The 25,410-nt window shown below is 52.0% G+C and overlaps 2 protein-coding genes across 2 annotated transcripts in view; both read left to right on the top strand.

Annotated features, from left to right (window-relative positions):
• LOC116936956 (chromosome-associated kinesin KIF4-like) overlaps positions 1–25,410 on the top strand; it is a 210,960-nt gene that overhangs the window by 100,108 nt on the left and 85,442 nt on the right.
• Positions 1–25,410, top strand: part of LOC116937868 (uncharacterized) — a 77,997-nt gene that overhangs the window by 49,358 nt on the left and 3,229 nt on the right. The window contains exons 11-14 of the mRNA XM_076056557.1: positions 181–379; positions 4,780–5,027; positions 11,535–11,649; positions 21,140–21,283. Coding sequence (XP_075912672.1) covers positions 181–379; positions 4,780–5,027; positions 11,535–11,649; positions 21,140–21,283 — 706 coding nt within the window. The remainder of the gene's footprint in view (positions 1–180; positions 380–4,779; positions 5,028–11,534; positions 11,650–21,139; positions 21,284–25,410) is intronic.

The following is a 25,410-nucleotide window of genomic DNA, read 5'->3' as shown; positions in this document are numbered from 1 at the left end:
CACCCACAACCACCCACACCCACACACCCACCCACCCACACCCACCCACACACCCACCCACCCACACACCCACCCACACACCCACCCACACACACCCACACACCCACCCACACACACCCACCCACCCACACACCCACCCACACACCCCGCCCGCCCCGCGCTCCTTGCCGCTTGGCCCAGATCCCTGCCGGGCCGCATCGTGGGTGGCGTGTGGTGGTTCTTCACCCTCATCATCATCTCGTCGTACACGGCCAACCTGGCCGCCTTCCTCACCGTCGAGCGCATGGTGTCACCCATCGAGAGCGCCGAGGACCTCGCCAAGCAGATGGAGATCGCCTACGGCACGCTCGACTCGGGCTCCACCAAGGAGTTCTTCAGGGTGAGACGGGGTGCGGGTGGGGAGGGAGATGGTGGGAGATATTTTACCTACGTGACTTTACCGAAAAAAACAAAGAGTATAGTTCCATAGTTTCATTTATTTGGGTGTAGCCCCTGTGAGCCATTCGGCTCTTGAATCGGGTGCAACCGCAACAAACAAAAAAACAAAAACACGAACAAGAAAAACTTCTTAAAGTGACTACGTGTGTGCCTGTGCAAACAGAAAACCCAGGGAAAAAAACATCAAAATATTCCTGAAATAGCACCGTACACCAACGCTGTGTGCAAAAATCCCAGTGGGATGCAAGTCAAAAACAACAACAACAAGAAAACTTAGATTAAGGCCATCAGTCTAACTCCGTACTACAATAAACAAAAAACATGAATCCTTGCAGTCACAAAAGCTCCGAATCAAGAATGCAGAGAGATGGAGGGGAGATATTTAACCCACGTGACTTTTACCAAAAAAAAACCAAAGCGTACGAATCCTTGCAGTCACGAAAGCTTCAAATCCAGGATGGAGGGAGATTTGCGGGAGGCAGAAGGGAGACAGATGGAGATCGCCTGCGGCCACGCTCGACTCGGGCTCCACCGAGGAGTTCTTCTGGGTGACACGGAGAGAGATGGAGGGAGACGGCTGGTGGACGCCGCCCCCCCTGAGAGGAGGGCACTCCCACCGGGTTGAGGAGCTCCTCGGAGTGTTTCCTTCCACCTCGCGACTGCCTCTTGAGGCCGCGTTCAACGTCACTCCGCCGCCCTTGCCGAGGACAGCCCCCCGGGCCGTCCTAGAGCCTCGGATGTTTGTTGTTTTTGCCTTTCCTATAGAACACCGTTGACGCTTATTCTTCTTGGGTCTTTCAGTAAAAGTCACGGCGATGGGTTCAAAACATCAACGTAAAACGACGTTTCGATCGCAACACGGGCGACAGTCATCAGGTGGAAAAAAGGGGGTGGTGGGATGGGGGGAGAAGCCACTATAAAGGCATGCTGTTTCTAAGGTTTATAATGGGCATAGCCCATCTTTGACGCTGCCCCGGGTAGTCCCTCTCCACGTCCTCCCCAGACTCCTCCCACGCCACCCGGGGGCTTTCGCTTCAGCGACTGCTCCTCCTCCTCCCGCCGCCCTCTCGGCAAGCCGGCAGCCCTCAATCGGGCGCAGCTCGGCAAGCCCCCTTCCACCCGGCGGCCTCCCTCGCCACCGGTGTCCACCAGCGGGGCCCCCCCCAGGGTTGCCGACCAACTGCCCTTCGGGGCCGCAGCTTCGGAGGGCCCTGAACATCGTCCACTCGGTGTCCACGGCCTCTCCCCGGGGCGGGGAGGGGGGGGGGGGGTGGTGCGAGAGCAGTTTTCCCGGAGGTGGACGTTGAAATCTTTCTGCGCCGGGTCTTCCGCCAGACGTTCCCAGAGAACCGGGCGCTGTCCGTCGGGACCTACCGCGCCTATATCTGGTCGGTGCCCAAAAGCGTCGGATCCAACTCGCCACCAGGTGGTGATCAGTTGAAAGCTCTGCCCCCTCTCTTCGCCCGAGCGTCCGGAACACACGGCCTTGGGTCCAATAATACGATGGTAAAGTTAGTCGTGGACCTTCGGGCCTCAAGGTGCTCTGGTGCTCACACGCGGTATGCACGTTGGTTCTTTCGGTAGCCAAGTCACGTAGCGGGGTGTGAAACGAAATAACGTTGACCGAATCGCGACGTTTCGGGCGCGACACAAGCGTCCGCCCCGCCTGACGAAGGACGCTTGCGTGACGCCCGAAACGTCGTGATTCGATTTTATTTTGTTTCATACCCACTACGTGACTTTGCCACCGAAAGGGCCAAAGAGTATGGATCTGTGCAGTCACGAAAACCTCAAATCTCGATTCGCACGCGGTTTTTTGCCACTGGCATTCCGTGAACCAGCGCAGAATTCCGATCGCATCTCACCGTCCGGGTTCAGATCAGGGGGTCCATTCCAACGAATCGCGCCTCTCCGGATATCTCCGTCGTTCCCCACGTGACCAGTGACATCGCCCAGTAGGACCGTAGAGTCGGTAGGGCAGCACTCTGTCAAGCACTGCACCCGCCGTTTCCAAGGAGACCCGTAGACTCGGCACTGCTACCCGTAGACTCAACACAGAGACCCGTAGACTCGGCACTGCTACCCATAGACACAGAGACCCGTAGACTCGGCACTGCTACCCGTAGACTCTAACACAGAGACCCGTAGACTCAGCACTGCTACCCGTAGACTCAACACAGAGACCCGTAGACTCGGCACTGCTACCTGTAGACTCAACACAGAGACCCGTAGACTCGGCACTGCTACCTGTAGACTCAACACAGAGACCCGTAGACTTGGCACTGCTACCCATAGACACAGAGACCCGTAGACTCGGCACTGCTACCCGTAGACTCAACACAGAGACCCGTAGACTCAGCACTGCTACCCGTAGACTCAATACAGAGACCCGTAGACTCGGCACTGCTACCCGTAGACTCAACACAGAGACCCGTAGACTCGGCACTGCTACCCGTAGACTCAATACAGAGACCCGTAGACTCGGCACTGCTACCCGTAGACTCAATACAGAGACCCGTAGACTCGGCACTGCTACCCGTAGACTCAACACAGAGACGGGTAGACTTGGGACTGCTACCCGTAGACTCCACAAAGAGACCCGTAGACTCGGCACTGCTACCCATAGACACAGAGACCCGTAGACTCAACACAGAGACCCGTAGACTCAACACAGAGACCCGTAGACTCGGCACTGCTACCCGTAGACTCAACACAGAGACCCGTAGACTCGGCACTGCTACCCGTAGACTCAACACAGAGACGGGTAGACTTGGGACTGCTACCCATAGTCTCATAACTGCTACCCATAGACTCAGCACTGCTACCCATAGACTCAACACAGAGACCCGTAGACTCGGCACTGCTACCCGTAGACTCAACACAGAGACCTGTAGACTCGGCATTGCTACCCGTAGACTCAACACAGAGACCCATAGACTCGGCACTGCTGCCTGTAGACTCAACACAGAGACCCGTAGACTCAACACAGAGACCCGTAGACTCAACACAGAGACCCGTAGACTCGGCACTGCTACCCATAGACACAGAGACCCGTAGACTCGGCACTGCTACCTGTAGACTCAACACAGAGACCCGTAGACTCGGCACTGCTACCTGTAGACTCAACACAGAGACCCGTAGACTTGGCACTGCTACCCATAGACACAGAGACCCGTAGACTCGGCACTGCTACCCGTAGACTCAACACAGAGACCCGTAGACTCAGCACTGCTACCCGTAGACTCAACACAGAGACCCGTAGGCTCGGCACTGCTACCCGTAGACTCAACACAGAGACCCGTAGACTCAGCACTGCTACGCGTAGACTCAACACAGAGACCCGTAGACTCGGCACTGCTACCCGTAGACTCAACACAGAGACGGGTAGACTTGGGACTGCTACCCGTAGACTCAACACAGAGACCCGTAGACTCGGCACTGCTACCCATAGACACAGAGACCCGTAGACTCGGCACTGCTACCCGTAGACTCAACACAGAGACCCGTAGACTCAGCACTGCTACCCGTAGACTCAACACAGAGACCCGTAGGCTCGGCACTGCTACCCGTAGACTCAACACAGAGACCCGTAGACTCGGCACTGCTACCCATAGACACAGAGACCCGTAGACTCAACACAGAGACCCGTAGACTCAACACAGAGACCCGTAGACTCAACACAGAGACCCATAGTCTCGTTACTGCTACCCGTAGACTCAACACAGAGACCCGTAGACTCAACACAGAGACCCGTAGACTCGGCACTGCTACCCGTAGACTCAACACAGAGACCTGTAGACTCGGCATTGCTACCCGTAGACTCAACACAGAGACCCATAGACTCGGCACTGCTGCCTGTAGACTCAACACAGAGACCCGTAGACTCAACACAGAGACCCGTAGACTCAACACAGAGACCCGTAGACTCGGCACTGCTACCCATAGACACAGAGACCCGTAGACTCGGCACTGCTACCCGTAGACTCAACACAGAGACCCGTAGACTTGGGACTGCTACCCATAGTCTCATAACTGCTACCCATAGACTCAGCACTGCTACCCATAGACTCAACACAGAGACCCGTAGACTCGGCACTGCTACCCATAGTCTCATAACTGCTACCCGTAGTCTCATAACTGCTACCCATAGACTCAGCACTGCTACCCATAGACTCAACACAGAGACCCGTAGACTCAACATTGCTCATAGACTCAACACTGCTACCCATAGACTCAGCACGACTTAGCTCATTAAAAAAAAAATGATCGACTGATCATCGATCAACATCTCCCACTCCCCCACTCCGACACCCACCCCCCCCCCCACCCCCGGCACCACAGCGCTCCAAGCTGGCGGTCTTCGAGAAGATGTGGTCGTACATGAAGTCAGCGGAGCCCACGGTGTTCGTGAGGACGACGCCCGAGGGGGTGGCACGCGTGCGCAAGTCCAAGGGCAAGTACGCCTACCTGCTCGAGTCCACCATGAACGAGTACATCGAGCAGCGCAAACCCTGCGACACCATGAAGGTCGGCGGGAACCTCGACTCCAAGGGCTACGGCATCGCCACGCCCAAGGGCTCCGACCTCGGGTGAGAGACGGTGGTGGTGGTGGCGGCGGCGGCGGCGGTGATCGCGGTGGCTGACTCAACACTGCACCATAGACTCAACACTGCCCATAGACTCAACACTGCACCATAGACTCAGCACTGCACCATAGACTCAACACTACCCATAGACTCAACACTACACCATAGACTCAACACTGCCCATAGACTCAACACTGCACCATAGACTCAACACTGCACCATAGACTCAACACTGCCCATAGACTCAACACTGCACCATAGACTCAACACTGCACCATAGACTCAGCACTGCACCATAGACTCAACACTGCACCATAGACTCAACACTGCCCATAGACTCAGCAATGCACCATAGACTCAGCACTGCACCACAGACTCAACACTGCCCATAGACTCAACACTGCCCATAGACTCAGCACTGCACAACAGACTCAACACTGCACCATAGACTCAACACTGCCCATAAACTCAACACTGCCGATAAACTCAACACTGCCCATAGACTCAACACTGCCCATAGACTCAACACTGCCCATAAACTCAACACTGCCCATAGACTCAACACTGCACCATAGACTCAACACTGCACCATAGACTCAGCACTGCACCATAGACTCAACACTGCACCATAGACTCAACACTGCCCATAGACTCAGCAATGCACCATAGACTCAGCACTGCACCACAGACTCAACACTGCCCATAGACTCAACACTGCCCATAGACTCAGCACTGCACAACAGACTCAACACTGCACCATAGACTCAACACTGCCCATAAACTCAACACTGCCGATAAACTCAACACTGCCCATAGACTCAACACTGCCCATAGACTCAACACTGCCCATAAACTCAACACTGCCCATAGACTCAACACTGCACCATAGACTCAACACTGCACCATAGACTCAACACTGCACCATAAACTCAACACTGCACCATAGACTCAACACTGCACCAGAGACTCAACACTGCACCATAGACTCAACACTGCCCATAGACTCAACACTGCACCATAGACTCAACACTGCACCATATACCCAGCACTGCACCATCGACTCAACACTGCACCATAGACTCAACACTGCACCATAGACTCAACACTGCACCATAGACTCAGCACTGCACCATAGACTCAACACTGCACCATATACTCAACACTGCCCATAGACTCAACACTGCACCATAGACTCAACACTGCACCATAGACTCAGCACTGCACCATAGACTTAACACTGCACCATAGACTCAGCACTGCACCATAGACTCAGCACTGCCCATAGACTCAACACTGCAACATAGACTCAACACTACCCATAGACTCAACACTGCACCATAGACTCAACACTACACCATAGACTCAACACTGCACCATAGACTCAACACTGCCCATAGACTCAACACTGCACCATAGACTCAACACTGCACCATAGACTCAGCACTGCATCATAGACTCAACACTGCCCATAGACTCAGCACTGCACCACAGACTCAACACTGCCCATAGACTCAACGCTGCCCATAGACTCAACACTGCACCATAGACTCAGCACTGCACCATAGACTCAACACTGCAGCATAGACTCAACACTGCACCATAGACTCAACACTGCACCATAGACTCAACACTGCCCATAGACTCAACACTGCCCATAGACTCAACGCTGCCCATAGACTCAACACTGCACCATAGACTCAGCACTGCACCATAGACTCAACACTGCAGCATAGACTCAACACTGCACCATAGACTCAACACTGCACCATAGACTCAACACTGCCCATAGACTCAACACTGCCCATAGACTCAACACTGCCCATAGACTCAACACTGCACCACAGACTCAACACTGCACCATAGACTCAACACTGCACCATAGACTCAACACTGCACCATAGACTCAACACTGCACCATAGACTCAACACTGCACCATAGACTCAACACTACCCATAGACTCAACACTGCCCATAGACCACAAGGTAATGCCCATCGCCTTCACACTCACTTCTGCTGCTGTGTCCTCACCGAATTCTAAACAGATTTTGTTTAAGGCCAGCCTCTCTTTAATCTCAGAGAGGATAAGACTACTCCGTTTTGAACTCGATACTTTAGACAGGACTCTCCTACAAGCTCATTTAACGTTAACACAAAAAATGTCACCTGATTGGAACCACATAGACAACATGACTGCTTCTTCTGCCGATTCACTTTCAATCAAATGTAAAGCTAACCTAATTGCTAAATTCAACCACCTATCAGAGAAAAACCCGGTTCCACAGATCACAAAACTAGATGTTAACAAAATTGTTATCAATCAGAGTAGCACCCCGATTTCGGACAATCTGAAAACAGTATTGGTTAAAGGACTGAATTTCCCTGTCACCCCAAAACATATACCGATAGATGATATCATTTCTCAGGTCTATGTAGCCCTCAAACGTATAGGACACATCCAAGCAGACGTCGCGAGAGCTGAAATAGCTACTATTCTTAAGAATGCTAAGAAACCCATTAGCAACATCAGCAAAGATGAACGCTCTGAACTCGTGAAATTAAAAGAGAGACATGATATAGTCATCCTCTCAGCCGACAAGGGCAATGCAACTGTAATTATGGATAAAAACTCATACAACAATCAAATTCAGGGCCTACTCAATGATGGTAGTTACTCAAAAATCAAAAATGACCCTAATAATAGCCTAACTATAAAAACCAACAAGATCATCACAAGTTTGACCCCCCTAATCGAACAAACTAAACGTCCCTCCCTAAAACCTTCTGCTGCAAGACCACCTAGATTCTATGGTCTTCCAAAGATTCATAAGGAAGGCACTCCACTACGACCCATCGTATCCACGATCAACTCCCCTACCTATAAGCTGGCACGTTTTCTGTCGGATACCTTGCTACCTTTCACTGGCAAGACCTCCTCAGCAGTACTTAACTCTGCCCAATTGGTTTCTATGGTCAAGGACGTTGTACTGTCCCCTGACGATATCCTTATCAGCTTCGATGTGGTCTCCTTGTTCACCAAGGTCCCGGTACCTGATACTATTGATATAATTGAAAATTTGGTACAACATGGACTAAACCCCGAGGTACCTACTTTGGTCAGGCACTGCCTCACCAACACCTACTTTACTTGGAATGGCTCCTTCTACAAACAAAATTAGGGTACCCCCATGGGATCCCCCTTATCACCAGTGATAGCCAATGCTTTCATGGAGAAATTTGAATCGGAAGTCATCCAGACTGCCACCCTCAGACCTTCCCTGTGGAAGAGATATGTGGATGACACTTTCATCATTTGGCCACATGGCCTCCCAGCTCTGAACCTTTTCCTACACCACATCAATTCCAGACATCCCGCCATCAAATTCACCATGGAAGTGGAGAAGGATGGCAGGCTACCATTCTTGGATGTTCTGTTTAAGAGGAAACCTGATGGCTCATTGGGGCATTCTGTATACAGGAAACCCTCCCACACAGATTCCTACTTGAAGCCTGATTCCGACCACCACCCAGCTCAGAAGAATTCTCTCATCAAAACTTTATACCATAGGGCTCATTGCATTTCGGACCAACACCACCTGACCAGTGAATTAAAACATGTACACCTGGCCCTCAAAAGGAATGGATACTCTGACAGTACCATCCGCCAAGCTGTTTTTCCCTCCATACAGAAACAACCACTTGATACTCCGGTCAAAACCATCACACTACCATATATAGCAGGCGTTACTAAAAAGATTTCCAAAATTCTAAACAAAAAAGATCCAGGTCCGGTTCAATACAGTACACAAAATTCGTGATCTGATCCCATCCGTGAAGGATGTCATTCCTGACTTACAGTACCCCGGGGTTTACAAATTGAGTTGTACCTGCGGTAATTGCTATATCGGGGAGACGAAGCGACATGTCTCTGACCGAATTCGCGAGCACAAATCAGATTTGAAACACGGCAGAACGAATTCTTCTGCCGTAGCTGATCACTGTCACAACGCTGTGGGTGATCACGATGTAATTTTCTCCGATACCAAGGTTCTTTGCAAACCCACGGGTTTTTATCACAGAGATTTGTTCACGAGGCAATTCAGATCTACAAACACGGACACAATTTCAACCGAGAAGATGGTTTCAAATTAAGCAGCCATTGGAAAGATGTTCTAAATCGAACCAAACATTAAACTAATTTTCAATGGTACAGAATATTTTTCAAGTAGTGGTACCCCAAACTTTCGCAGCTTCTTAAAATCCCCTTTTCACACAACCAGCATGCCTCGCCAGCCTGCACAGGTGGACCCCCTCCCCTACCTTTCATCATGCTAAGTCCGCCTATTAAAATGCAAATGTTTATGCTAATTCCTTTGTCAAGGCACCTTAATTCCTCTCACACAGCTTAAAGGTCGCGGTCTGAGCTTGGCTGTGTTTCACTCCAGCGCTGTCCTCGAGACAATCTGGTCCCTTCACCTGATGAAGGCCGCTTGTGTTGTGGCCGAAACGTCGTGATTTTTGTTGTTTTATTTTTTACCTACGTGGTGACTTTACCGAATAGAACCAAAGAGTATGGATCCTTGCAGTCATGAAAGCTTCACATCTAGCACTGCCCATAGACTCAACACTGCACCATAGACTCAACACTGCACCATAGACTCAACACTGCCCATAGACTCAACACTGCCCATAGACTCAACACTGCCCATAAACTCAACACTGCCCATAGACTCAACACTGCCCATAAACTCAACACTGCCCATAGACTCAACACTGCACCATAGATTCAACACTGCACCAAGACTCAACACTGCCCATAGACTCAACACTGCACCATAGACTCAGCACTGCACCATAGACTCAACACTGCACCATAGACTCAGCACTGCACCATAGACTCAACACTGCCCATAGACTCAACACTGCACCATAGACTCAACACTGCACCATAGACTCAACACTGCCCATATACTCAACACTGCACCATAGACTCAGCACTGCAACATAGACTCAACACTGCACCGTAGACTCAGCACTGCACCATAGATTCAACACTGCACCATACACTCAACACTGCCCATAGACTCAACACTGCACCAATGAATCAACACTGCCCATAGACTCAACACTGCCCATAGAATCAACACTGCCCATAGACTCAACACTGCACCATAGACTCAACACTGCCCATAGACTCAACACTGCACCATAGAATCAACACTGCCCATAGACTCAACACTGCCCATAGACTCAACACTGCCCATAGACTCAACACTGCACCATAGACTCAACACTGCTCATAGACTCAACACTGCCCATAGACTCAACACTGCCCATAGACTCAACACTGCACCATAGACTCAACACTGCACCATAGACTCAACACTGCCCATAGATTCTACACTGCCCATAGACTCAACACTGCCCATAGACTCAACACTGCACCATAGACTCAGCACTGCATCATAGACTCAACACTGCACCATAGACTCAGCACTGCACCATAGACTCAACACTGCCCATAGACTCAACACTGCCCATAGACTCAAGACTGCACCATAGACTCAACACTGCTCATAGACTCAACACTGCCCATAGACTCAACACTGCCCATAGACTCAACACTGCCCATAGACTCAACACTGCCCATAAACTCAACACTGCCCATAGACTCAACACTGCACCATAGATTCAACACTGCACCATAGACTCAACACTGCCCATAGACTCAACACTGCACCATAGACTCAGCACTGCACCATAGACTCAACACTGCACCATAGACTCAGCACTGCACCATAGACTCAACACTGCCCATAGACTCAACACTGCACCATAGACTCAATACTGCACCATAGACTCAATACTGTACCATAGACTCAACACTGCCCATAGACTCAACACTGCACCATAGACTCAGCACTGCACCATAGACTCAACACTGCCCATAGACTCAACACTGCACCATAGACTCTACACTGCACCATAGACTCAACACTGCACCATAGACTCAACACTGCCCATAGACTCAACACTGCACCATAGACTCAACACTGCCCATAGACTCAATACTGCACCATAGACTCAACACTGCACCATAGACTCAACACTGCCCATAGACTCTACACTGCCCATAGACTCAACACTGCACCATAGACTCAACACTGCACCATAGACTCAACACTGCACCGTAGACTCAGCACTGCCCCATAGACTCAACACTGCACCATAGACTCAACACTGCACCATAGACTCAACACTGCACCATAGACTCAACACTGCACCATAGACTTAACACTGCCCATAGACTCAACACCGCTACCCAGGTGTTGATGATGTTGATGATGTTGTTGATGTTGTTGATGATGATGATGATGTTGATGATGATGTTGTTGATGATGATGTTGATAATGTTGTTGTTGATGTTGTTGATGTTGATGATGATGATGATGTTGTTGATGATGATGTTGTTGATGTTGTTGTTGATGTTGTTGATGTTGTTGTTAATGTAGAAACGCGGTGAACTTGGCCGTGTTGAAGCTCAACGAGCAGGGCCTCCTGGACAAGCTGAAGAATAAATGGTGGTACGACAAGGGGGAGTGTGGGAGTGGTGGTGGTGACTCCAAGGTAACATCACCATCACCACCATCACCACTAACATCACCATCACCACCATCACCATCACCACCATCACCACCATCACCACCACCATCACCACCATCACCACCACCATCACCACCATCACCACCATCATCACCATCACCACCATCATCACCACCATCACCACCACCATCACCACCATCACCACCATCATCACCATCACCAGCACCATCACCACCACCATCACCACTAACATCACCACTAACATCACCACTAACATCACCACTAACATCACCATCACCAGCATCACCACTAACATCACCATCACCACCATCACCACTAACATCTTCACCATCACCATCATCACCACCATCACCACCACCATCACCACCATCACCACCGTCATCACCATCACCAGCACCATCACCACCACCATCACCACTAACATCACCACTAACATCACCACTAACATCACCATCACCAGCATCACCACTAACATCACCATCACCACCATCACCACTAACATCTTCACCATCACCATCATCACCACCATCACCAGAACCATCACCACCACCATCATCACCATCATCACCATCACCACCATCAGCGGTGTGCACTTCCATCCCATGTCATTATCACTTCCCCCTCTCTCTTTTTTTACGATCAGAGGAAACGAGAAGATGCTCGGTGTAGTCGGCACTTTGCTCCGCTCATCATTTCGTTTTTTTGTTTTTCATGCTTTTCTTTATGTAACCCCCCTCCTCCCCTGTTTAAATGGAAGATTTCACGCTCTAGTCTCCTCCTTCTTACCCCATCCCCCCCTCTCTCTCTCTACCCCCCCTCCCTCTCTACCCCCCTCTCTCTACTTCCTCTCTCTACCCCCCCCCCTCTCTCTCTACCCCCCTCTCTCTCTCTCTCTACCCCCTCTCTCTCTACCCCCTCTCTCTCTACCCCCTCTCTCTCTACCCCCCCTCTCTCTACCCCCCTCTCTCTCTACCCCCCCCCTCTCTCTACCCCCCCCCCCTCTCTCTACCCCCCTCTCTCTCTCTCTACCCCCCGCCCTCTCTCTACCCCCCCCCCTCTCTCTACCCCCCTCTTTCTCTACCCCCCCCCTCTCTCTCTACCCCCCTCTCTCTCTCTACCCCCCTCTCTCTCTACCCCCCCCCCTCTCTCTACCCCCCTCTCTCTCTCTCTCCCCCCTCTCCCTCTACCCCCTCTCCCCCCTCTTTCCTCTCCCCCCTCTTCCCCCTCTCCCCTCTCTCTCCCCCTCTCTCCTCCCTCTCTCCTCTCCCCTCTCCCCCTCCCTCTCCCCCCTCTCCCCCCCCTCTCCCCCTCTCCCCCCCCCTCTCTCTGTGCTCCCTCTGGGCTTGTCGCTGTGTGCCAGGCTAATTGCTCTGCATGGGCTGCCGGGGTCCTGTGGGGATCAGTGCTGAACTCAGCAAACAGAAAGTGTGCGCGCGTGTGTGTGTGTGTTTATACATACACACATAGTGTGTATGTGTGTGTGTGTGTTTATACATACACACAGTGTGTGTGTGTTTATACATACATAGTGTGTGTGTGTTTATACATACATAGTGTGTGTGTGTGTGTTTATACATACACACAGTGTGTGTGTGTTTATACATACACACATAGTGTGTGTGTGTGTTTATACATACACACATAGTGTGTGTGTGTTTATACATACACACATAGTGTGTGTGTGTTTATACATACACACATAGTGTGTGTGTGTTTATACATACACACATAGTGTGTGTGTGTGTTTATACATACACATATAGTGTGTGTGTGTGTTTATACATACACACATAGTGTGTGTGTGTGTTTATACATACACACATAGTGTGTGTGTTTATACATACATACATAGTGTGTGTGTGTGTTTATACATACACACATACATAGTGTGTGTGTGTTTATACACACACACATACATAGTGTGTGTGTGTTTATACACACACATACATACACATACATAGAGTGTGTGTTTATACACATACACACATACATAGAGTGTGTGTTTATACACATACATAGTGTGTGTGTTTATACACACACACATACATAGTGTGTGTGTTTATAAACATACACACATACATAGTGTGTGTGTGTTTATACACATACACACACAAACACATACACACACATAGAGTATGTGTGTGTATGTTTATACATACACACACATACATACACATACATAGAGTGTGTGTGTGTTTATACACATACACACAAACACATACACACACATAGAGTATGTGTGTGTGTTTATACATACGCACATAGTGTGTGTGTGTGTTTATACACACACACATACATACACATACATAGTGTGTGTGTTTATACACATACACATACATAGAGTGTGTGTTTATACACATACATAGTGTGTGTGTTTATACACATACACACATACATAGTGTGTGTGTTTATACACACATACATAGTGTGTGTGTGTTTATACACATACACACATACATAGTGTGTGTGTTTATACACGTACATAGTGTGTGTGTTTATACACACATACATACACATACATAGAGTGTGTGTTTATACATACACACATACATAGAGTGTGTGTTATACCCTCGATCCGGCCGAACAAAAGCTGTTTCGGCATGCGGTGGCTGGGCATGCGGGCTACATGACCCAGCCATCGCAGCCTTGCCCGCCGGAGGAGCTCACCGATAGGACCTTGCCCAGATCTTTCAAGGATTTGTGAGCTCCTCACACAATCCAGTCTGGTTAAACCCAGGATGGATCGTAGGCAGGCCAGCCTAAATGTTTCTAACTGGCGAAAATGTTCCATTAGGGGGGTCCACGTTTCGCAAGCGTAGAGAAGGGAGGAAATGACCGTGGCCGAGAAGACCTGAAGCTTAGTGCGGAGCGACAGACCAGGTTACGCAACCAATGAAAAGATATTGCCGCTCGATTGATTCGGAGTGAGACCTCTGCTGTTAAACTGGAGCCGGTCATAAGCACACTGCCCAGGTATGGGAAACTCTCCACTCTCTCCACAACTGCCCCATCACCGATTGGCAGTTGTGGGGGTGGAGTGTCCGATGGTACAAAATACCCAGGCAGGTGCTTAGTTTTGGTGGGGCTGATGGTAAGGCCCCACCTCTTAGTGGCACGCTCCAGTCTCAGCAGCAGCGTCTCCAACTCCTCCTCTGCATAAGCAGCTATTACCAAATCATCAGCATACATAACGTGGTTGAGCAATAGGGAGCCATCCCTTGACCGCACCCGGGCATCGATCAGCATCCCATTGCAACTGTACCAGATGGAAATTCCTCCGGTACAGCTATTGAAGGCTTTACGAACTACATGGTGGAAATAGATATCAAATAATGTGTGAGCCAAAGGACATCCCTGTCGCACCCTAAGGTGTACAGGGAATAGCTCCGACTCCCGGCCATGTAGTCTTACCTGGACCTGCTCACCATCATGAAGGTCCTTAATGATCGTGAGCAGCGGGTCAGGGACTCCGAAAGCACGAAGAACAACCCAGAGCCCAGGCCTACTGATGGTATCATCGGCCTTTACCAGGTCAATAAAGCAGAGATGCAGGTCTTGTTGGAATTCCCTGCACCTCTGCTGTAGCAGACAGACAGAAAATATGGCATCTGTGTAGGACCGCCCTTTCCTGAAACCGCATTGGGGCTCCGCAAACCTCTCCTCAGCGTGCCTGGCAAGGCGATGCTGAATTATCCTTGCCAGCACCTTTCCCGGCACACTGAGGAGTGAGATGCCCCTGTACTTGTTACAGTTTGTGCGGTCCCCCTTCTTAAAGAGCGGGACCACCAGGGCATCCTTGTAATCCTGCGGAACCCGTCCAGTGGTCCAGACTGTTGTTATGATGTCATATAGGGCAGTCTGTGTGCAAACGCCACCCTCCCTCAGCATTTCTCTTGGGAGATCATCTCTGCCTGCTGCCTTTCCTGGTCTCAGACTCTCAATCGCCTTCAGTATTTCCTCAATAGATGGCACCTCAGCCAGCCACTCACAGCGGGTCACTTCTTTCAATATTTGAGACACCGCAGCCTCAGCAGGGTCATCCCCACTTTGCCCCACGTTGTTATCCAAACGTGTTCCTGGGGGTCGGAGATTGGATCACCGTTCTTTCCCCTAATGATGGTAATAGGTGTGGCGCTGCAGGTTACTTTTTTGATGTAGTTAAATTTGTGATCACGGGCCACTGAGGCAGACTACATCTCCTCAGCAACCCGCGACCACCACCCATCCTTGCAGCGCCTCACAGCTCTCCGAACCTCCGAGCGAAGGCTGCAGTAAGCCTCCTCATTCTCTGACGTGGGATGCTGTAGACGATGAGAGTGGGCCTGTCGCTTTTTCTCAGCCAGCTTGAACACCTCCTCTGTCAGCCAGGGTCTCTGGGGAGGTCTGGACCGCGTACCCAAAGCAGCTATTGCAGCTGTATGAGTCAGTCCTAAACCTCGACCATTTTCCCTCGACATCAGGAGGAGTGGGGGACGATGCCAACCCCAGCCGCAAGCGATGATTAAATTCTCGTTTGCAACTTTCATCAGCTAGCTGAGAACAGGCCACTTTAGGTTGGAATGGGTTCCTGGGTGTACACCCACCACCGGAGTGGAAGAATGGCAGGCGCATCTTACAGATGACAAGTCCATGGTCAGAGGGCAGATCAGCTCCACGGTAGGTCCTGGTGTCAAGGACATGGGCTCGCATTCGCTGGTCCGTCACTATGTAGTCCAGCAGATGTTCTTGCTTGGACCCGGCATGCATCCATGATGTTGTGTGGATGCACCGATGCCGGAACAGCGTTTTGATAATTACAAGCCCATGGGTTGCACAAAAATCTAGCAGGAGGTCATATAAGCCATCTGACTCATCGGCCTTGCCTGCATCCCTCCACGGATGTTAGTCTTCAGTGGGGGAATAAGTAACCACGACCACCACTCCTCTCCTCCGGTTGATGGGAAGGCGAGCCCAAAGTAGCCTGGGGCTTACAGCTTCCCACACCTCACCGCCACGCTCCCACGCCCCCTTCATTCTTTTGTTCAGAAGAAGAGCCACTCCCTGTTGTTTGGCAGTCTGCTGCCCCGAATAGAGGACTGTCCACCCCTCATGGCGGCAGGAGCCAGAACCGGTCCACCGGACCTCCTGAATGCCACAGAGATCCAGGCAGTACCGGTCCAGCTCCCGACAGAGGAGTGGCAGCTTCTCATCCGCAGTGAGCGTTCGAACATTCCACGTGGCCACACGTAGTGGTTTTTTTGTTGTTTCTGGAGGAGCCTCGAGGGTAGAGATTCAATCTCATCGCTCCGCCAATTGGGGTTTGGCCAGGAGACGTCATAGACACCTGTTCCCCCGGGGCCTTTCGGCACAAGCTTATTTAGTAAATTTTGTCGTGGTGGTTTTGTGGTAATTAATTGAAGGTGGAGGGGTTACCAACTCCTCACACCCGTCCATAGCCCCCATTTGGCTGCCGTGGTGGTTACAAACGCCATGAGGGGAAAGGCCAATCGGCACCACGAGGTGGTAGGGGGTTGTTTTGCCGGACTACACACACACACGTGTACACACACACACACACACGTGTACACACACACATACACGTGTACACACACACACGTGTGTACACACTCATGATGATGCTCCTAATGATGATTATGCTGCTCCTTCTGATGCTCCTTCTGCTGCTCCTGCTGATGATGCTACTGATGATGATGCTGCTGCTCCTGCTGCTCCTTCTCATGCTCCTTCTGCTGCTCCTGCTGATGCTACTGATGATGCTACTGATGATGATTCTGTTGCTCCTTCTGATGCTCCTTCTGCTGCTCCTGCTGATGATGGTGATGCTACTGATGATGCTACTGATGATGATTCTGCTGCTCCTTCTGCTGCTCCTTCTGCTGCTCCTGCTGATGATGGTGATGCTACTGATGATGATTCTGATGCTCCTTCTGCTGCTGCTCCTGCTGATGATGGTGATGCTACTGATGATGATTCTGATGATGATGCTGCTGCTGCCCCTGCTGATGATGGTGATGCTCCTGATGATGATTCTGATGATGATGATGCTGCTGCTGCCCCTGCTGATGATGCTACTGCTACCGATGCTGCTGGTGCTGGTGGTGGCAGGACAGGACCAGTGCTCTGAGTCTGAGTAACGTGGCGGGAGTGTTCTACATCCTGGTCCTTCTGATGCTCCTTCTGATGATGGTGGTGCTACTGATGATGATTCTGATGATGATGGTGGTGGCAGGACAAGACCAGTGATCTGTGTCTGAGTAACGTGGCGGGAGTGTTCTACATCATGCTCCTTCTGATGCTCCTTCTGCTGCTGCCCCTGCTGATAATGGTGATGCTACTGATGATGATGCTGCTGCTGCCCCTGCTGATGATGGTGATGCTACTGATGATGATGCTGATGATGCTGCTGCTGCCCCTGCTGATGATGGTGGTGGCAGGACAAGACCAGTGCTCTGAGTCTGAGTAACGTGGCGGGAGTGTTCTACATCATGCTCCTTCTGATGATGGTGATGCTACTGATGATGATTCTGATGATGCTGGTGGTGGCAGAACAAGACGAGTGCTCTGAGTCTGAGTAACGTGGCGGGAGTGTTCTACATCCTGGTCCTTCTGATGATGGTGATGCTACTGATGATGATTCTGCTGATGCTGGTGGTGGCAGGACAAGACGAGTGCTCTGAGTCTGAGTAACGTGGCGGGAGTGTTCTACATCCTGGTTCTTCTGATGATAATGGCAGGACAAGACGAGTGCTCTGAGTCTGAGTAACGTGGCGGGAGTGTTCTACATCCTGGTCCTTCTGATGATGGTGGTGGCAGGACAAGACGAGTGCTCTGAGTCTGAGTAACGTGGCGGGAGTGTTCTACATCCTGGTCCTTCTGATGCTGGTGGTGGCAGGACAAGACGAGTGCTCTGAGTCTGAGTAACGTGGCGGGAGTGTTCTACATCCTGGTCCTTCTGATGCTGGTGGTGGCAGGACAAGACGAGTGCTCTGAGTCTGAGTAACGTGGCGGGAGTGTTCTACATCCTGGTCCTTCTGATGGTGGTGGTGGCAGGACAAGACGAGTGCTCTGAGTCTGAGTAACGTGGCGGGAGTGTTCTACATCCTGGTCCTTCTGATGATGGTGGTGGCAGGACAAGACGAGTGCTCTGAGTCTGAGTAACGTGGCGGGAGTGTTCTACATCCTGGTCCTTCTGATGCTGGTGGTGGCAGGACAAGACGAGTGCTCTGAGTCTGAGTAACGTGGCGGGAGTGTTCTACATCCTGGTCCTTCTGATGATGATGGCAGGACAAGACGAGTGCGCTGAGTCTGAGTAACGTGGCGGGAGTGTTCTACATCCTGGTCCTTCTGATGCTGGTGGTGGCAGGACAAGACGAGTGCTCTGAGTCTGAGTAACGTGGCGGGAGTGTTCTACATCCTGGTCCTTCTGATGATGGTGATGGCAGGACAATACGAGTGCTCTGAGTCTGAGTAACGTGGCGGGAGTGTTCTACATCCTGGTCCTTCTGATGATGGTGGTGCTACTGATGATGATTCTGATGATGGTGGTGGCAGGACAAGACGAGTGCTCTGAGTCTGAGTAACGTGGCGGGAGTGTTCTACATCCTGGTCCTTCTGATGCTGGTGGTGGCAGGACAAGACGAGTGCTCTGAGTCTGAGTAACGTGGCGGGAGTGTTCTACATCCTGGTCCTTCTGATGATGGTGGTGGCAGGACAAGACGAGTGCTCTGAGTCTGAGTAACGTGGCGGGAGTGTTCTACATCCTGGTCCTTCTGATGATGCTGGTGGTGGCAGGACAAGACGAGTGCTCTGAGTCTGAGTAACGTGGCGGGAGTGTTCTACATCCTGGTCCTTCTGATGCTGGTGGTGGCAGGACAAGACGAGTGCTCTGAGTCTGAGTAACGTGGCGGGAGTGTTCTACATCCTGGTCCTTCTGATGATGGTGGTGGCAGGACAAGACGAGTGCTCTGAGTCTGAGTAACGTGGCGGGAGTGTTCTACATCCTGGTCCTGCTGATGATGGTGATGCTACTGATGACGATTCTGATGATGCTGGTGGTGGCAGGACAAGACGAGTGCTCTGAGTCTGAGTAACGTGGCGGGAGTGTTCTACATCCTGGTCCTGCTGATGATGGTGATGCTACTGATGATGATTCTGATGATGCTGGTGGTGGCAGGACAAGACGAGTGCTCTGAGTCTGAGTAACGTGGCGGGAGTGTTCTACATCCTGGTCCTGCTGATGATGGTGATGCTACTGATGATGATTCTGATGATGCTGGTGGTGGCAGGACAAGACGAGTGCTCTGAGTCTGAGTAACGTGGCGGGAGTGTTCTACATCCTGGTCCTTCTGATGATGGTGATGCTACTGATGATGATTCTGATGATGCTGGTGGTGGCAGGACAAGACGAGTGCTCTGAGTCTGAGTAATGTGGCGGGAGTGTTCTACATCCTGGTCCTTCTGATGATGGTGATGGCAGGACAAGACGAGTGCTCTGAGTCTGAGTAACGTGGCGGGAGTGTTCTACATCCTGGTCCTTCTGATGCTGGTGGTGGCAGGATAAGACGAGTGCTCTGAGTCTGAGTAACGTGGCGGGAGTGTTCTACATCCTGGTCCTTCTGATGATGGTGGTGGCAGGACAAGACGAGTGCTCTGAGTCTGAGTAATGTGGCGGGAGTGTTCTACATCCTGGTCCTTCTGATGCTGGTGGTGGCAGGACAAGACGAGTGCTCTGAGTCTGAGTAACGTGGCGGGAGTGTTCTACATCCTGGTCCTTCTGATGATGGTGGTGGCAGGACAAGACGAGTGCTCTGAGTCTGAGTAATGTGGCGGGAGTGTTCTACATCCTGGTCCTTCTGATGATGGTGGTGGCAGGACAAGACGAGTGCTCTGAGTCTGAGTAACGTGGCGGGAGTGTTCTACATCCTGGTCCTTCTGATGATGGTGGCAGGACAAGACGAGTGCTCTGAGTCTGAGTAACGTGGCGGGAGTGTTCTACATCCTGGTCCTTCTGATGATGGTGGTGGCAGGACAAGACGAGTGCTCTGAGTCTGAGTAACGTGGCGGGAGTGTTCTACATCCTGGTCCTTCTGATGATGGTGGTGGCAGGACAAGACGAGTGCTCTGAGTCTGAGTAACGTGGCGGGAGTGTTCTACATCCTGGTCCTGCTGATGATGGTGATGCTCCTTCTGATGACGATGCTGATGCTCCTTCTGCTGCTGCTGCTGCTGCTGCCCCTGCTGATGCTGGTGGTGGCAGGACAAGACGAGTGCTCTGAGTCTGAGTAATGTGGCGGGAGTGTTCTACATCCTGGTCCTTCTGATGATGGTGGTGGCAGGACAAGACGAGTGCTCTGAGTCTGAGTAACGTGGCGGGAGTGTTCTACATCCTGGTCCTTCTGATGATGGTGGTGGCAGGACAAGACGAGTGCTCTGAGTCTGAGTAACGTGGCGGAAGTGTTCTACATCCTGGTCCTTCTGATGATGGTGGTGGCAGGACAAGACGAGTGCTCTGAGTCTGAGTAACGTGGCGGGAGTGTTCTACATCCTGGTGGGAGGTCTGGGACTCGCCATGCTTGTGGCGCTCGTCGAATTCTGCTACAAGTCCCGGGCGGAGGCCAAGCGCATGGGGAACACATACGTGAGTGTGTGTGTGTGTACGTGAGTGTGTGTGTGTGTGTGTACGTGAGTGTGTGTGTGTGTACGTGAGTGTGTGTGTGTGTACGTGAGTGTGTGTGTGTGTGTGTACGTGAGTGTGTGTGTACGCGCGAGCGTGTGTGTGTGTACGCGCGAGCGTGTGTGTGTGTACACGCGAGCGTGTGTGTGTGTACGCGCGAGCGTGTGTGTGTGTGTGTACGCGCGAGCGTGTGTGTGTGTGTGTGTACGCGCGAGCGTGTGTGTGTGTACGCGCGTGAGTGTGTGTGTATGCGCGAGAGTCTGTGTGTACGCGCGAGAGCGTGTGTGTGTGTACGCGTACCCTACCTCCTCGCGGTGCCGAACGGGCAACTCTGCCGTGGACAGTGCTGTGGGGGGAGGTCCAATTGTGATTGGCTCCTCCCCTCATGGCATATGTGTCCACCACAGGGGGCTAAACGGGGGCTCTGGACGGGTGCGAGGGGCTGGTAACCCCTCCACCTTCAATTAATTACCACTAAACCGCGAATTAAGTATATAACTAATAAGCTTGTGCCGGAGGCCCCGGGGGGCCAGGCGTCTATGACGTCTCCTGGCCAAACCCCAATTGGCGGAGCCAGGAGATTGAATTTCTACCCTCGGGGCTCCTCCAGAAACAACGAAAAACCACTACGGGTGGCCACGTGGAATGTTCGAACGCTCACTGCGGAGGAGAGGCTGTCACTGCGGAGGAGAGGCTGCCACTCCTCTGTCGGGAGCTGGACCGGTACCGCCTGGATCTATGTGGCATTCAGGAGGTCCGGTGGACCGGCTCTGGCTCCTGCAACCATGAAGGGTGGAATGTCCTCTACTCGGGGCAGCAGACTGCCAAACAACAGGGTGTGGCTCTTCTTTTGAACAAAAGAATGAAGGGGGCGTGGGAGCGTGGCGGTGAGGTGTGGGAAGCTGTAAGCCCCAGGCTACTTTGGGCTCACCTTCCCATCAACCGGAGGCGAGGAATGGTGGTCGTGGTTACCTATGCCCCCACCGAAGATGAACATCCGTGGAGGGATGCAGGCAAAGCCGATGAGTCAGATGCCTTCTATGACCTCCTATCACAGGTGCTGGCTAAAGTGGCCCCTCGGGATAGAGTCATCATGTTGGGTGACTTCAATGCCTGAGTTGGTCATGATACTGGCACCTGGTCTGCAGTGATTGGAGGGCAAGAGCCAGATCAGCTCAATAACAACGGTAGGAGGCTGCTAGATTTTTGTGCATCCCATGGGCTTGTAATTACCAACACGCTGTTCCGGCATCGGCGCATCCACACAACATCATGGATGGATGCATGCCGGGTCCAAGCAAGAACATCTGCTGGACTACATAGTGACGGACCAGCGGATGCGAGCCCATGTCCTTGACACCAAGACCTACCATGGAGCTGATCTGCCCTCTGACCATCGACTAGTCATCTGTAAGATGCGCCTGCCATTCTTCCACTCCGGTGGTGGGTGTACACCCAGGACCCCATTCCAACCTAAAGTGGTCTGGTCTCAGTTATCTGATGAAAGTTGGAAGCGAGAATTTCATCATCGCTTGCGGCTGGGATTGGCATCGTCCCCGACTCCTCCTGATGTCGAGGGTAAATGGTCGAGGTTTAGGACTGTGACTCATGCAGCTGCAATAGCTGCTTTGGGTACGCGGTCCAGACCTCCCCAGAGACCCTGGCTGACAGAGGAGGTGTTCAGGATGGTTGAGAAAAAGCGACAGGCCCACTGTCATCGGCTACAGAATCCCACGTCAGAGAATGAGGAGGCTTACCGCAGCCTTCGCTCGGAGGTTCGGAGAGCCGTGAGGCGCTGCAAGGATGGGTGGTGGTCGCGGGTTGCTGAGGAGATGGAGTCTGCCTCAGTGGCCCGTGATCACAAATCTCTATTTAACTCCATCAAAAAAGTAATCTGCAGCGCCACACCTATTACCATCATTAGGGGAAAAAACGGTGACCCAATCTCCGACCCCCAGGAACAGATTTGCAGATGTGCTGAGCATTTCTGTGAGGTCCTGGGGGAGGGAAATTCCCTCAGCCAGGAAAACATCGTGGCACAAAGTGAGGATGACCCTGCTGAGGCTGCAGTGCCTCAAATATTGGAAGAAGTCACCCCCTGTGAGTGGCTGGCTGAGGTGCCATCTGTTGAGGAAGTACTGAAGGCAATCCGGAGTCTGAGACCAGGAAAGGCAGCGGGCAGAGATGATCTCCCAAGCGAAATGCTGAGGGAGGGCGGCGTTTGTGCACAGACTGCCCTATATGACATCATAACAACAGTCTGGACCACTGGACGGGTTCCGCAGGACTGGAAGAATGCCCTGGTGGTCCCCCTCTTGAAGAAGGGGGACCGCACAGACTGTAACAACTACAGGGGCATCTCACTCCTCAGTCTCCCGGGAAAGGTCCTGGCAAGGATTATTCAACATCGCCTTGCCAGGCACGCTGAGGAGAGGCTTGCGGAGCACCAATGCGGTTTCAGGAAAGGGCGGTCCTGCACAGATGCCATATTTTCTGTCTCTCTGCTACAGCAGAGGTGTAGGGAATTCCAACAAGACCTACATCTCTGCTTTATTGACCTGGTCAAGGCCTATGATACCATCAGTAGGCCTGGGCTCTGGGTTGTTCTTCGTGCTTTTGGAGTACCTGACCCTCTGCTCACGATCATTAAGGACCTTCATGATGGTGAGCAGGCCCGGGTAAAACTACGTGGCCGGGAGTCAGAGCCATTCCCTGTACACCTTGGGGTGCGACAGAGATGTCCTCTGGCTCCCACATTATTTAACATCTATTTTGACCACGTAGTTCGTGAAGCCTTCAATAGCTGTACCGGGGGAATCTCCATATGGTACAGATATAATGGGAGGCTGAGCGATGCCCGGGTGCGGTCAAGGGATGGCTCCTTATTGCTTAACCACGTTATGTATGCTGATGATTTGGTAATAGCTGCTCAGTCAGAGGAGGAGTTGGAGACGCTGCTGCTGAGACTGGAGCGTGCCACTAAGAGGTGGGGCCTTACCATCAGCCCCACCAAAACTAAGCACCTGCCTGGGTATTTTGTACCATCGGACACTCCACCCCCACAACTCCCAATCGGTGATGGGGCAGTTGTGGAGAGAGTGGAGAGTTTCCCATACCTGGGCAGTGTGCTTATGACTGGCTCCAGTTTAACAGCAGAGGTCTCACTCCGAATCAGTCGAGCGGCAATATCTTTTCATCGGTTGCGTAATGCTGTGTGGAAGCTACCTGGTCTGTCGCTCCGCACTAAGCTTCAGGTCTTCTCGGCCACGGTCATTCCCTCCCTTGTCTACGCTTGCGAAACGTGGACCCCCCTAATGGAACATCTTCGCCGTTTAGAAACATTTAGGCTGGCCTGCCTACGATCCATCCTGGGTTTAACCAGACTGGATTGTGTGAGGAGCTCACAAATCCTTGAAAGATCTGGGCAAGGTCCCATCGGTGAGCTCCTCCGGCGGGGAAGGCTGCAATGGCTGGGTCATGTAGCCCGCATGCCCAGCCACCGCATGCCGAAACAGCTTTTGTTCGGCCGGATTGAGGGGGCTAAGCGGGCGCGGCACGGGCTAGAGAAGAGATGGAGTGATGTGGTACAGGAGGACGTGGAGCTGAGTGGACTTGCCGATGACCGGTACCAGCGGTCTCAACATCGGCCTCTGTGGAGGAGGCTCGTGAAGGACGCTACTGGGCAGTTGGAGGCAGTCGCCCTCCAACAACAACGGAGGGCGGAGGAGCGACGCTCAGAACAACGAGCGGAGCGCCGGGTGGCTAAAGCACAGCAGGTTGCCACAGTAGGGGGCACAGGTGGAGCATCAGCCAGTCATCTCAGTCAGTCGACCCGTGGCACCTGGGTCTGTCCCGTGACCTCCTGCCAGCGGGCGTTCGACACTTCACGTGGCCTCAGGGTGCACATAGCCTGGCACAAGCGTCGTGGTGACGTCACCGCCACTTAGTGGCGAATGGCGGTTGTTGTTGTTGTAGGTGTGTGTGTGTAGAGCTGTGTGTAGCTGTGTGTGTGTAGGTGTGTGTGTAGAGCTGTGTGTGTGTAGCTGTGTGTGTAGCTGTGTGTGTGGGTGTGTGTGTGTGGCCTGGCACAA

This window comes from Petromyzon marinus, chromosome 76 (assembly GCF_048934315.1).
Source record: "Petromyzon marinus isolate PM22_M1 ecotype Great Lakes invasive population chromosome 76, UKy_Petmar_22M1.pri1.0, whole genome shotgun sequence".
Lineage (NCBI taxonomy): Eukaryota > Metazoa > Chordata > Hyperoartia > Petromyzontiformes > Petromyzontidae > Petromyzon > Petromyzon marinus.
The sequence above is the reverse complement of the archived record's forward strand: the minus strand, read 5'-3'. Positions and strand labels throughout refer to the sequence as shown.